We start from the raw sequence: 12,534 nt of genomic DNA, 5'->3' as shown, positions 1-12,534 counted from the left end.
CTAAATGCAGAGTCGTGCAAAACACACCACAGAAGCCGAAACCTTCCATAACTTTTTCTCTGCAGAAATGCAATAATTAGCGATGTTACTAGAGATAACTAACCCACCCCATTGTGAACAATGCCTGTAAATTCGGCCTGTTGGAATTATAAGGTATCAAATGAGAACAGTAACGAATATAAACCGGTCCGGAAACGATGAGCGGAATTGCCACAATTACCATGGAACTGTTTACCGGGAGTGTATTTTTCATCTAAAGTAGTTAATGATGCACAAATATCCCTGGTAACCTATAAACTGCGTACCCATAGTTTCAGATAAACAACTTGTTTCTGCGTTATCTGTGTTGCGAATTGTACTAAACGTTAATTTTGAACTTTTATTAATGACAAGTTGAGGATTATAATGTAAGAAAATAATCTGTCGTTTATAAAATTATACAACATTCACAAACTGGAAGAAAATCTATAATCTGGCATCTGACACAGTAGACGGTCTCCCGGAATGGTACATTATTGCAGTATGTTGCAGTGTAAATAATGGGGAGACTTCATGAAAGCAATGAAGTAATTATCCCCAGAAAGATCCCTGACTTTTAGCGAGCAGAATCACTCCTCTTTACGCACTCTGGGACTTTTAAATAGTCTCTATCCCAAGATGATTTTCATCCTTTTTCTCTCAGTGACACGTTTCACGTGCTATTTCGCCTCTTTAATTCCCTATGTTACTTCAGAGCTTTGATTTGAAAATTTAACTCAGTGGGAAGTCGCATTCTCACTAAACCTTCTCCAATCCTCCAGACCCCTCCCAGAACTACAGATGTTTAACCTAGTTTTTATCCCCTAAAGCAAAAAGAGCTTCTGGTTGTTCACATCAGAATTAAGCTTTTAAATCAAAGTTTTCCCCAAACTATCGCCACATTCTGTTAACGATCAGAGCATCAGAAAGTAGACTTCGACGTGCACCTTAACTCCAGGGAGGCAGCCTATGTTTGTTTAATATTCAAGCCAACCGTAACAAAGTTAATTCAAACTTCTTAAAATAAGCTGGGGGATCGGAGTTGCATGTAAAATATGAAACTGGGCCCTCCCTCTCTTCATCTTATAACTGTAGACCATTGCAAAACTAAGTAATTAGCAACAACACAGACAGGTATACATATTTATCAATTTCAGCAAAAAAAAAACAATTAAGGAGACTAATGCTGATCTATTGGCCTGCAATTTCTGCCGAGTATCCGTTACAGGCTACTGTATGGAAGTGTTTCAGTAAAGTACTTTGAATTTTACACTAACGAAAAACAATTATCACTTCCTCACGCCTGCCTCTCCCTTACGCAATTCGGTAGTCAATAATACATTTTTCAAATTTAAAAATCACCCTGCCCGGTAAAATCTCAATAACTATAATTCTTAAGTGTTTTTCGCAGTGCGAAAAGTAATTAATTTTTTTTATGTTTAAAAAAGTCACTCAAACTTCCAATAGAAATTAAGCGAATGGTAGCCACGCGCAACGTCTACTATTCAATACAGTTAAACGGTTGTTATTTGACTTTTTATTTTTCACCACATTGTCTTTCTCCTTGTTTATAAACTCTTTCTGTGCCTTCCCTCGTTCTCCTGCGTCTTTTCATTACTTCACCCAAGCTCCGGTTATTCCTCTTCGCTCTGCTGCACCTTTCCCCGCACGACAGTGCTCCCTACCGCCCACAGCGCGCAAAGGCAATGTCTTTCAAACTCGCCAAATTTGCATTTGAGCTCTAGACCCCGTGTCTAACAAAATTAACGCCATCCAAATAAAAAATAAGCTATATGTTTTAAAATGTCAGAATTGGGAACAGAAGACAGCTACCTTTATTGAGACTATATAGAGAGCTCTATACACTGACTCGGGGTCCCGAGCTTTCTTCCTGGCTGAAATGGAATCCTTTATCTAAACCCGAGTGCACAAACATATAGGTTAATGTGACTACTGTTCTTTCCTTTTATTTAGTTCTCTATGGCAACGAAAACGCTGTGCGCAGAAATGCACCCCGTCAAGAAAACAAATGATCTTCGGGGAACAGCTCTACATGGCATCTGTTCCAAAGGGGCACACAGGGAAGGAAGGTAAGAGTGAAAATGTGTGTGTTTGTGTGTGTGTGTGTGTGTGTGTGTGTGTGTGTGTGTGAGAGAGAGAGAGAGAGAGAGAGAGAGAAAGTGTAAGTGTGATACAGAACGGACTACGTGTGAGCGTGATGGAGATGAAATATATGTCTGAAAAGATGAGTCGGCCTGTGAATGAAAACATGAACAATGAGAAAAATCATATTAATGCTGATACATTTTGTTACCGGTGCTTTAAATCAGAGTTTCAATGTGAGCTTAATGTCATAATTTATGGATATTTGAAAACACCGACACGACAGGGTCAAATAAAATTATTTATGACATCATGTACCCACAAACTCTTCACAAGATAGCAACATCGATGTTTATAAAATAAGCCGTACAATGAAAATGAATCAAAAAGCTGCATCAAAGTTGAATACGGTGTAAAACTATGGTCCGTGATATCATGTAATCACACGTGTCTGCGCGCATACATATATATCTGTGTTTGTGTGTGTGCCTGTGTGTGTGTGTGTGTGTGTGTGTCTGTCTGTCTGTCTGTGTATGTGTGCGCGCGCGCGCGCTCGTATGTGTGTATGTCTCTGTGCCTGTGTGTGTGTGTGTGTGTGTGTGTGTCTGCGTGTGTGTCTGTGTGGTGTTTTAAGAAAGCCTGACATTCAAATTAATTCCATTCGTCACTACTGGAATCTGTTTTTGGAATCACTGATATGAAGTGCCTCGATTTAAAGACGGGAGCTGCGGAGGAAGACAACACTGTCTGAAATGTCATATTTTGGAAGATTTCTTTTACACTTGACCTTGACAATCGAAGTGCTTCCGGTATGCATTGCGTTTCACCATTTATATTCGATGGAAGGAAAGTTAAAGAAGATTATTTTAATGTTGCGAGATGGCGGCGTGTACGTTCGTGTCTGACCAGGACGGTCGCACCCACCTCTCCGGAGAACTCAGCCAAGTTAGTTATGATTGATGGTATCCCGTGGAAGGACTTCTATGAACCACAGGGCTCGTTTATAGACGGTGGTATCGTTGCACGATCTACTTCAGAGTTAACGTGTATTTCCGTAAACTCTCTCAATGCGTTTTCGCTTCGAAGTTAGCACCAGAATCTCATAACCACTGTGACCTTGCCCCATGCTCTTCACTTGTCCTTTTGTGAAACAGACCGATTTTGACAAAATATACCACATAAAAATCGAGCTCAACATTGCAAAACCTCTAAAGTCCCAATTTCTAAAATCGAGCTGACGCTGTCAATAAACACTTTGCGATTAAAATGCAGACTTACCAACGGGATAGCCGCTTTCAACTGGTAAATAGCATAGAAAAGTTTCGCATATTTGGATTACTGATTTTGCCTTTTACCTTCGCTCCGAATTGTTCCTGGTCGATCCTCGCTAGGATGTGCCCTTATACTGGCTTCACTGAGCCCGACTTTCGCTAGTCTATTATTTTCACCAAAATATATGAAAATTTATGCAAATGTAAATCAGTACAAATTGTTCTCTGATGTTTTACTTTTTTCTTGGTGGGAAAACAATTTAAGGATTTTTTAAAGACAAATACATTCAGGTCTTTCCCTACATTGTCATTGACCTTAGAGTTTTTTTTAACGCAGTTCTTTTTGGCGGCACATGCGGCTTTCAGTAGTCCACCTGAGACATCTTTAAATGCGTGTACTGTGAAATTCGTAGCAGTAATTTAGACAAAATCCTCACTGTATATTAATGAAAGACGGCCCCATGGTACCGCTGCTATACTCTCCATTCAGTGTAAACAAAACCACGAGACTCGGTTTGAGAGAGGTCCAAGGAAAATCTGCTGGAAAGGAAAACATGCTGTTGGGGCTCTGGCACAGACTATTCAGCGTCTGCACCTGGAGATCAGAGATTTAAATGAGATCTGTGTTGCATCTGTAAACTCTTTCGCAACCCTGTAAAGAAGAGAATAATACGCTTAAATTGTTCGAGTATAACGGGTTAACTACCACTAGAAAATATATTTCTTCTCTTTTAAAACAAAACTCTTGCTTGTTAAAATGAATCGGTTCCTCTCACCCAAGTTGTTAAGATCGTGTATACGACTAAAGTCGATTGCTAAACTCAGTTCATTCTTTCAGATCTGAGTGAAGTGGTAAAATGAAACTGGACTACTATCCAAAAGGATTCTGTTTACAGTGCAAGATGAGCCGGATGAATTTCTTACTATTACTTTCGTGAACACACGTCTTGTTTGTTTGGACTAGTCTGGAGTAAGTTTAAATTTTCCTTCAGTCAGAAATTGTCAACTTGCACACCCCCCCCCGGCCATTATTTTGGTCAATATCTTTCTTTTAAAAATATCTATTTTCTTGATTTACCACAAAAGAGAAAAACTGTTTGCCGCTTTTCTGCTCGGTCGCATCTCCCTTCACTCCCCACCCCACGCCACCACTCCCTCCCCCCCCCGACCCCTCCTCACCCAAACCACAAACACAACGACATTCCCCTAATTAAAAAGCAGCCAATCGGAACCGCCGGAAGGAAGCCGCGCTCCCGAATCTCGCAGTCGGAGCGCGTCAATCACTCAGCAGGTAGCCAATCAGCGGGAGCTGCTGGCTGAACTTCCTCCTTTTTTTGTGGTGTGCGGGGAGAGCGCGGCACGGCGGCCGAGGTAAACACTGGCTATGTGAGAAGGGAGCTGTCAAACAGCAGCTTTACCAAGTCCCACCACCAGCATCCCATTACACAACAACAAAACTCTCAGCAACAACAAAAAAGAGAACGAAAGCAAAAAAAAAGAGAGGGATTTAAAAAAAAAACACTTTTATTTCTATTTATTTCTGGCAATCAAACAACTGCTACAAAAAAAAAGACAAGCGAGGGGGAAAGCCAAGCGATGGCGACAGCGGCGTCCAATCCCTACATGCCGAGCAATAGCATCCTGTCGTCCAACTCTATCGTGCACAGCGACTCAGGCGGTATGCAGCAGGCGACCACGTACCGGGATCCCTCGAAAATGGTGCAAAGCGATTTCATGCAGGGGGCCATCACCAGCAACGGCCACATGCTCAGCCATGCACACCAGTGGGTGACGGCGCTGCCGCACACCGATGCCGGCTCGCCCTGGTCCTCGGCCATGTCCGGCAGCCCCTTGGGTCAACAGCAGCAGCAGCAGCAGCAACAACAGCAACAACAGCAGCAGCAACAGGACGTGAAGCCGTCGGTGCAGGTCGTGGGCCGGGACGAGCTGCACACGGGAGCCGCTCCACTGCACCACCACCGCCCGCCTCACTTGCCGCCGCACCAGCCGTCTCACGGCGGCCACCCGACCGCCTGGGGGACGACGACTACGGCTCACCTGCCTTCCATGGGCTCGGCCGTTCAGCCTCTGATCTACTCGCAACCCGGTGGGTTCACCGTTAACGGCATGCTGAGTCAAGCGGGAGGACAGAGCCTGCACCCTGGGCTGAGGGACACGCCGGAGCTGGTGGACCACGGGCAGCAGCACCACAGCCACGACCACTCCGACGAGGACACACCGACCTCGGACGACCTGGAGCAGTTCGCCAAGCAGTTCAAGCAGAGGAGAATCAAGCTGGGCTTCACTCAGGCCGACGTCGGTTTGGCGCTGGGGACCCTCTATGGCAACGTCTTCTCGCAGACCACGATCTGCCGGTTCGAAGCGCTGCAGCTAAGCTTTAAGAACATGTGCAAACTCAAACCTCTGCTGAACAAGTGGCTGGAAGAAGCCGACTCTTCAACCGGTAGCCCCACAAGCATCGACAAGATAGCGGCTCAGGGCAGGAAGAGAAAGAAGCGCACCTCCATCGAGGTCAGTGTCAAGGGAGCTTTGGAGAGCCACTTCCTGAAATGCCCCAAGCCCTCGGCGCAGGAGATCTCAAGCCTGGCAGACAGCCTGCAGTTGGAAAAAGAAGTTGTCCGGGTTTGGTTCTGCAATCGGAGGCAGAAAGAGAAACGCATGACGCCGCCGGGAGGAGTGCAGCAGACGGACGATGTGTACTCACAGGTCGGCAATGTAAACGCCGACACACCGCCCTCTCACCATGGACTACAAACCGCCGTTCAGTGAAAGCAAAACACTAAAAATAGACTGTTTAGACTGGATTTTTTAAAAAAATTATGGAACAGAACGAAATCAACAAGATGAGGACTATCGCAATGATAGCAGGTTTTCTACTGTGATTGTGAGGCTGGCGATTGCATAGAATGAGTGCATTAAAACTGCAGGTGTCTTTTTTTTAATATGAAAAATTTGAACCCTCTTGGCTTGTGGTGATCGACAGGTGGACCCCTCCCTACTCCCATGCCCCCAGATACTTCCAGATAAGTGTGAATTCATTTCCCTGCTGTTTCAGAAGGACTGGTTTATAAAATAATTTTAGATTTGGTCCAGTGAGATCGGCCGTGGTCGCTGGTTAACTGTAAGGTGCCTGGTATACTTCCAGCGGCTTGTTTTTCTTGGTTTTGTCAGGTGCATCGGTAAAATGGAAAGAACGAAAATCTTTCATTCTGTTGTTTGTAATAGAGAAACTCTTCTTAATGTAAATCACGGCATCTGAGAAAGAAAAGGAGATAATCTGTACTGACTATATAGAAAGGAAGACCGGTAAAAGAGGGCCTTTAAAACGCAAAACTTCCGAACAACATAAACCTGCAAGGCAGGGAAAATTTCAAGATAAAATAATTGAAAGGGTTGATCCAAAAATAATGACAGATGGAACTTTCAGCGGCGAGGCTTGTTGGAAAAGACAAGACAAAGGACTGGGGGATTTGGGCGAGAAATCGTCCCAGATGTGGCTTTGATGATTGGTTCATTATGTTGTATTCGACCTCATCCCCACCCCCTTCCCAACACCATCCCCCAAAAAACCTTCGCCCCAATGTTTTCTAATTTCACCTCCAGCCGAATGGAGTAGAAACATTTTTTATTAAAAAGAAAAAGAGAAAAAAAAAACACTTCACCATCTGCAGCTGCACTTATTGAACTTATCCTCTTCTAAAACCATTGCCAAGTTGAATGAATGGGTGCTGTGGATGCGACTGTATAAAACTGCCATTTCCAAGCAGTGTTCTTGGTAGGTTTCAATATAGACTTTACAAAGACGGCAATATAGAGTCAGTAGATCAGTTACTGATCTAAAAATATTTACTTTATATTTTCATCAAAATTGACTTCTTTTAATATTTTATTCAGAATACCTATGAACTGCTGCAAAACGGTAATTTATTTTTCCCCAGATCTTGTATTAGATGTTTTCAAAACGAGCACAAATAAATGCGATGAAAAATGGACAGTTGTTAGGTAATAAGGGTATCTTTTGATGTGATAATTTGATTGTAATTTAATTTGAGTAGTGATTCCGTAAGAGATGATTCGAGAAATAAATTTGTTAGAGTCAAACGATTTTATGGCTCATGTGTCTGGTGTACAATAACAGTGGGATTCTGTTGAAGAAAAGTGTTAGTCCAGAATAAATAGTTAATTTATTTATGAACCATAAATTCAATGGGGTATGATTCATTTCGGCTTTGATATTTAATACAGTTTTAGTTTTAAACAGTACGCATTTTATTTTATTTTGAAAGGATAGTTTGCGTTAAAATAAGTTATGATTTTCTAAATGAAATTTAATTAGAGTATTTTCCATGTTATCATACACAGATAGGCTTTTAATCACGCTTAAGTCATCTGATGAGTTTGGATGATTGCCCTGTACCTGTTTTGCGTATTTTAAGGAATTTCCGAAACGGAAAACATAACAAGCCTCACCGGCTGCTGTATTGAGTTGTGTATTTTTCTGCGCCATTGGTTCGTTCTTTTTAAAAACCAAAACAAATAGCGTTGTCAAAAATATTGGACGTTAATCGGTCGGTTTAAATATGGAGTAATTTATTCGAAATAAACATATTAGAACTGTTTAGGTTGAGTGGTAAATGAAATTTCAAAAAGAAGTTCATCTGCAGGTCACAGTTTCATTGAATGGTTGTGTGTATAGAGTTTACTGGTTTACTCTCTATTTCAAAAGCAGGGTCCAATAGAACAAGGGCGTCTGGTTATACGTAATTAAAGGCGTTTTTCCCTAAAAGAAATCTAGTACAGCTCTAAAGGTAAACCACATATCATATGGAGGGAATATATTAAAATAAAATTATAGACTATCATGAAATTCTTTCATGGCATTTAATATTTAACCTACCTGCGGACAAAGGTCGCAAGCCGTTTTGATTTATAACAGAGTTCTCTGTTGTTCTTTCACCCCCTCACAAACACCCTTTTATGCTTTATATTTGTAGCATCCTACTAGAAATATAATTGTAGAATTAGAAATATGATGCAGTTATGTTTATTGCATTTCTGTTCGCAATTATATTCTTCATGCTTGAGAAATGAGTTCAGTATTAAACAAAATATGCTCCCTGAAATATTTCAGAATATCCACTTCCCTACTATTTGATAGTTGAACGTCTTTTATATATATATATATATATATATATATATAAATGCCTGGCTGGCTGACATTGATGTGCGATGCTATTGTGATTCTGCCTTTTCTGTATTTCCTGAAACGATACTTATAATCCAGTCTAGTCTAGATATATTTGACTGTCAAAACGTCCCTAATGGTACGAGTTCTGGTGGAGATTGATGTAGCGGGATGCTTAGTGCAGAGATTCGTTATTGTTTTAAAATACAAAATAATCACACGAGTTGACAACACATGTTAGGTTGTTGGCATGCTGGATTATATTCTTTCCCTGAACAGCTCGGCGTGTGACGTCAGTGAAGTGTTATATTACTGTTAGGATCTCGGAATGTATGATCATTTTGTTATTGTATTTTAGTTTATGAAAATGTGTGCATGCGGCGTGTACCAGTTGGAAGTTATGGGTCAGCGCAGCGTTGTACTGGGAATTCTAGATCACAATACCAGAAGTTGTTAAGTCCCAAATAGAAATGTTTCTCGGTACTTACGGTTACTGAGAACCGCGCTGATAAGTGGCACGGTGATACTAATGAATAGTGGGCGCTATGGGAATTTGGGCTTGTCAGTAAGATGTTAGCAACTAATAACATGTGATTCCGAAAATACATTTTGTTTTACACATGAAGTGGGCTGCTTGTTGGGAAATGATGAGAACTGTATAAACTCTCCTGGAGGGTGTTAATTCGTGTATTCATGAAGTAGTGCAATTCTGAATGATTCATGTGTCAATCCCGAGCGATTAAAGCCTCCGAAATTTAGGCCAACACCTGATTCTGTAAGTTTGATGTTCTGGAGGAAATGAAGCGTTGACGTTGGATTACTTATAAGTGTTCCATTAGATCCCAGAAGAGCCACTCGAGAATTGCGTGCAATAAAAAAGTGTTCCACTCTTTTCCAAGTTAGTTCGATTTATCCCGGCGAATTTCTATTTAAGGCCCCTTTTGAACCAAATCCAGAATTATACTGAATTCTGAGACGATCCATTGGACGAGTCTGTGAAGTCTGTGAAAAAAAAATGGAGAATCAAAGACGAAGAGTAATAATTAACTATCTCTATATATAATATATACATAATATTCTAGGTGGCAAACTTTGAACTGTTTGATATTACCTCAGCGGATTGGGTCTAAGAACTCATTTAACCCGCTTATCGTACAATACGAATTTGTTTTATCATTGTGTTTTCTTAGGACTTGCTTTTATAATTTCCTGTATTATTTCCATTTGAAGTGGAATATGTATACTTGTAGAAAGGTCCCTTGTTAACCTGCATTATTTTCTCTGTCCTTTATTTGTATCTTTCAGTGACATATTAGCTATCCTCCCTTTACAGCGAATCGCATTTTCTAAGAGGCATCATCTGTTTTCTGGCTGTCGTGTTATGAAAGTCTCCTAATTCCCAATGTTAAAATACTTACTATCAATTACTCACTGGGCTTGTTAGAATATCCATAATCATGTTGGAGAAATTGTAGGGCCATTGAGATACACGCAGAGTGTCTGTGTTTCAATTATATATTTTACTCTCTATGCTTACGTCTGTGTCTATTGCTTCTGCGAATGTTTATGATTATTATATACTCGTTTACGGAATGTGGGTGTCGCTCCAAGACCAGCATTTATTGTCCATCCCGCACTGCCCTTTGGGAAGGTGGGGTTGAGTTGCTTTCTTGAACCGCTGCTGTTGTGGTGAAGTTATCCCACAACGCTTTCGGAAAGAGAGTGCCGGGGTTTGGACTGATTATTCAAAAGTACATGTCATGCTTATGCAGAAATAGCTGCGGCTTTCATCCGTTGAAATTTATTCGCCTTCAAGTACAACTGTCACAAGAGAGAGCGAACTAAGTTGCTGATAAGTCTTCCAGCTGGTAAGGTAAGTTTCACTGTAACTGGCAATAGTTTCAAATTAAGCGATATTCAAAAATATCATTTATTGAATGAGGTTTTACGTGATTGATCTTTTTTTAAGTTATAAGAACATTCTGAACTGACCACACAAGCATTTACTTTATGTTGAAATTGTGCTGCCAACTTAACTGTTAATTGATCAAAACTCACGAGCTGCTGCAACAGGTGTATTTTGTACCGAACTTGTTCAATTGAGTTTGCATACTTATGCAAGTTTTCCTATATCACAATGTGGAAATTAATCTCTGTTTCCACCAATTTCATTCGAAAAAATGTTGAAATACTTGTAATAAACTCGTCTTATCTTTTAAACGAATTGCCAGTAGTATGCTTCCCTTTCTTTTGCTTGATTTGGATCGACTCGGGAATGATATATTAATTTGGCATCTGAGTCTAGGTTGTGCTACTTTAGAAATGGATCAGAAACGACGCCAAAAAACAAATGTCAGTGGGTAGATGTATTCACTCTGCGGTTTGATATTCGAGTTCAGGGTTGGAATGAGTATATTAGTTTCTAGTTAATTGCGGAGTAGACTCTTTGGGCCAAATGGCATAATACTGCTCCTATATCTTACGGTCTTAATTCTCTTGCACTAACAAAGGTGTGTTGTAATTTAATCTAGCAACAGTTTGACAACATGTTACATGCCAGTGGCAGAAGGCGTTGTGAAAGAATAGTTCTTAAGCTTGGGGAGGCATCATTGACTACTGCGTGTTTCCATGGTTGATTTTCGTTATTATAAACATTTTTTAAAATGCTTGGTACGCCTGCCTGATACTGTGAGCGTAATTCGAGATCAATTTGATTCTATTTTTAATATTGAGAACAGAAAGGTCAAATCACAAAGCAGAGTATTTTTATATACGAGTACCTTTAACTTTTCAAAACCATATGCAGCAGTCACGTTTAAGCACAGGAGTATATTTGTGTCTTGTTAAACTGATATGCATTTTACTTGCAAATTGCCATGAAAGCCCATCTAGGCTCTAAAGTCAAAGTGCCTCCATTCTGCTTGCTCTGCCTCTGTTCCCATTGCAATAAGTGCTACAGTTTCAGCTGATCCAACCTCCCACTGACCCACCCACTCCCTCCTCCTCGGAAAAATAACAGTGCAAGGCCGAGGTTTGCACGTGCAATAATTTATTCGATGTATGCTCCCAAATGTAAGAAGAAAAGAAATACATCTGAAAAAGATTATTGCAATCTTTACAGCCGGAACGTGGTCTTCATCCTTGCTGTGCGGAAGGTCATTGTGATTTAGGGACTCTGTTTTAACTGGTGCTGATATTGCTTGGAAGGGTTCTTGCTGAGAGTTTCCACTGCCTTCACGTAAGACAGATGCTGCCCGTACTGCAAGTTGTTTTCCAGGTTTCATTAAAAGGCAGCAGCCTTAAAAGAAAACCTCATTTCTCCGATCGATTAGCTAGCTCTGGTTGCTTAGCAACCAAATTCTAGCGGAGTTGAAATAAAGTGAATTTTTATATTACTTTTTGGGCGAAGAATAACAATGGAATAATAATTCTCCACGTTAACTTGTTTGTAGTGAGTGTATATTCAGAGCTGCAAATAAATCCCGAACTTCGAAACTGAATAAAGTTTATATGGCTGGTAAGGTAGATATCGGAGAGAATGCGGCAGTCGTATTGCTCAGTAACATCACTTTCTGTTAATAAAATGTTCTCTGCCATTAGATTTGTTTCCAAAAATGGATTATGAGGTTTATCTTAGAGAATTGAATTAGCATAGTGCATAGTGCTCGATGGTTTTTCTTTCTGTGATGTGGGCCGTTCTTTAGATGATTTCTCATGCAGAGTGTTACAGATTGACTAGTGAAAAGGAATTGCGTGCTTGCCCAAACTTGGTAGTAATTGAACAGGTCACTCCATCTGGTGGGGAAACATTTACACTTCGAGCCTGAATCCGTGTGTTATGCTAAACCTCCTTAAAACCCCGCGAGATTTCTAACTAAGGCATTTAAAGTGACAGATTTCTGCGCATGACTGTATATTGTGTAGGTTAGTTTTTAA

The 12,534-nt window shown here is 40.8% G+C and overlaps 1 protein-coding gene across 1 annotated transcript; it reads left to right on the top strand.

The window, feature by feature from the left end:
- Positions 1 to 4,737: 4,737 nt before the first annotated feature.
- Positions 4,738 to 7,641, top strand: LOC140200221 (POU domain, class 3, transcription factor 4-like). The gene is given in 2 exon segments (XM_072263220.1): positions 4,738 to 6,152; positions 6,154 to 7,641. Coding segments are annotated over 2 exon segments (1,236 nt in total). The 5' UTR covers positions 4,738 to 4,988; the 3' UTR covers positions 6,226 to 7,641.
- Positions 7,642 to 12,534: the final 4,893 nt, after the last annotated feature.

Source organism: Mobula birostris, chromosome 7 (assembly GCF_030028105.1).
Source record: "Mobula birostris isolate sMobBir1 chromosome 7, sMobBir1.hap1, whole genome shotgun sequence".
Classification (NCBI taxonomy): domain Eukaryota; kingdom Metazoa; phylum Chordata; class Chondrichthyes; order Myliobatiformes; family Myliobatidae; genus Mobula; species Mobula birostris.
Note: the sequence above shows the minus strand (reverse complement) of the source record. Positions and strands in the feature narration are given on the sequence as shown.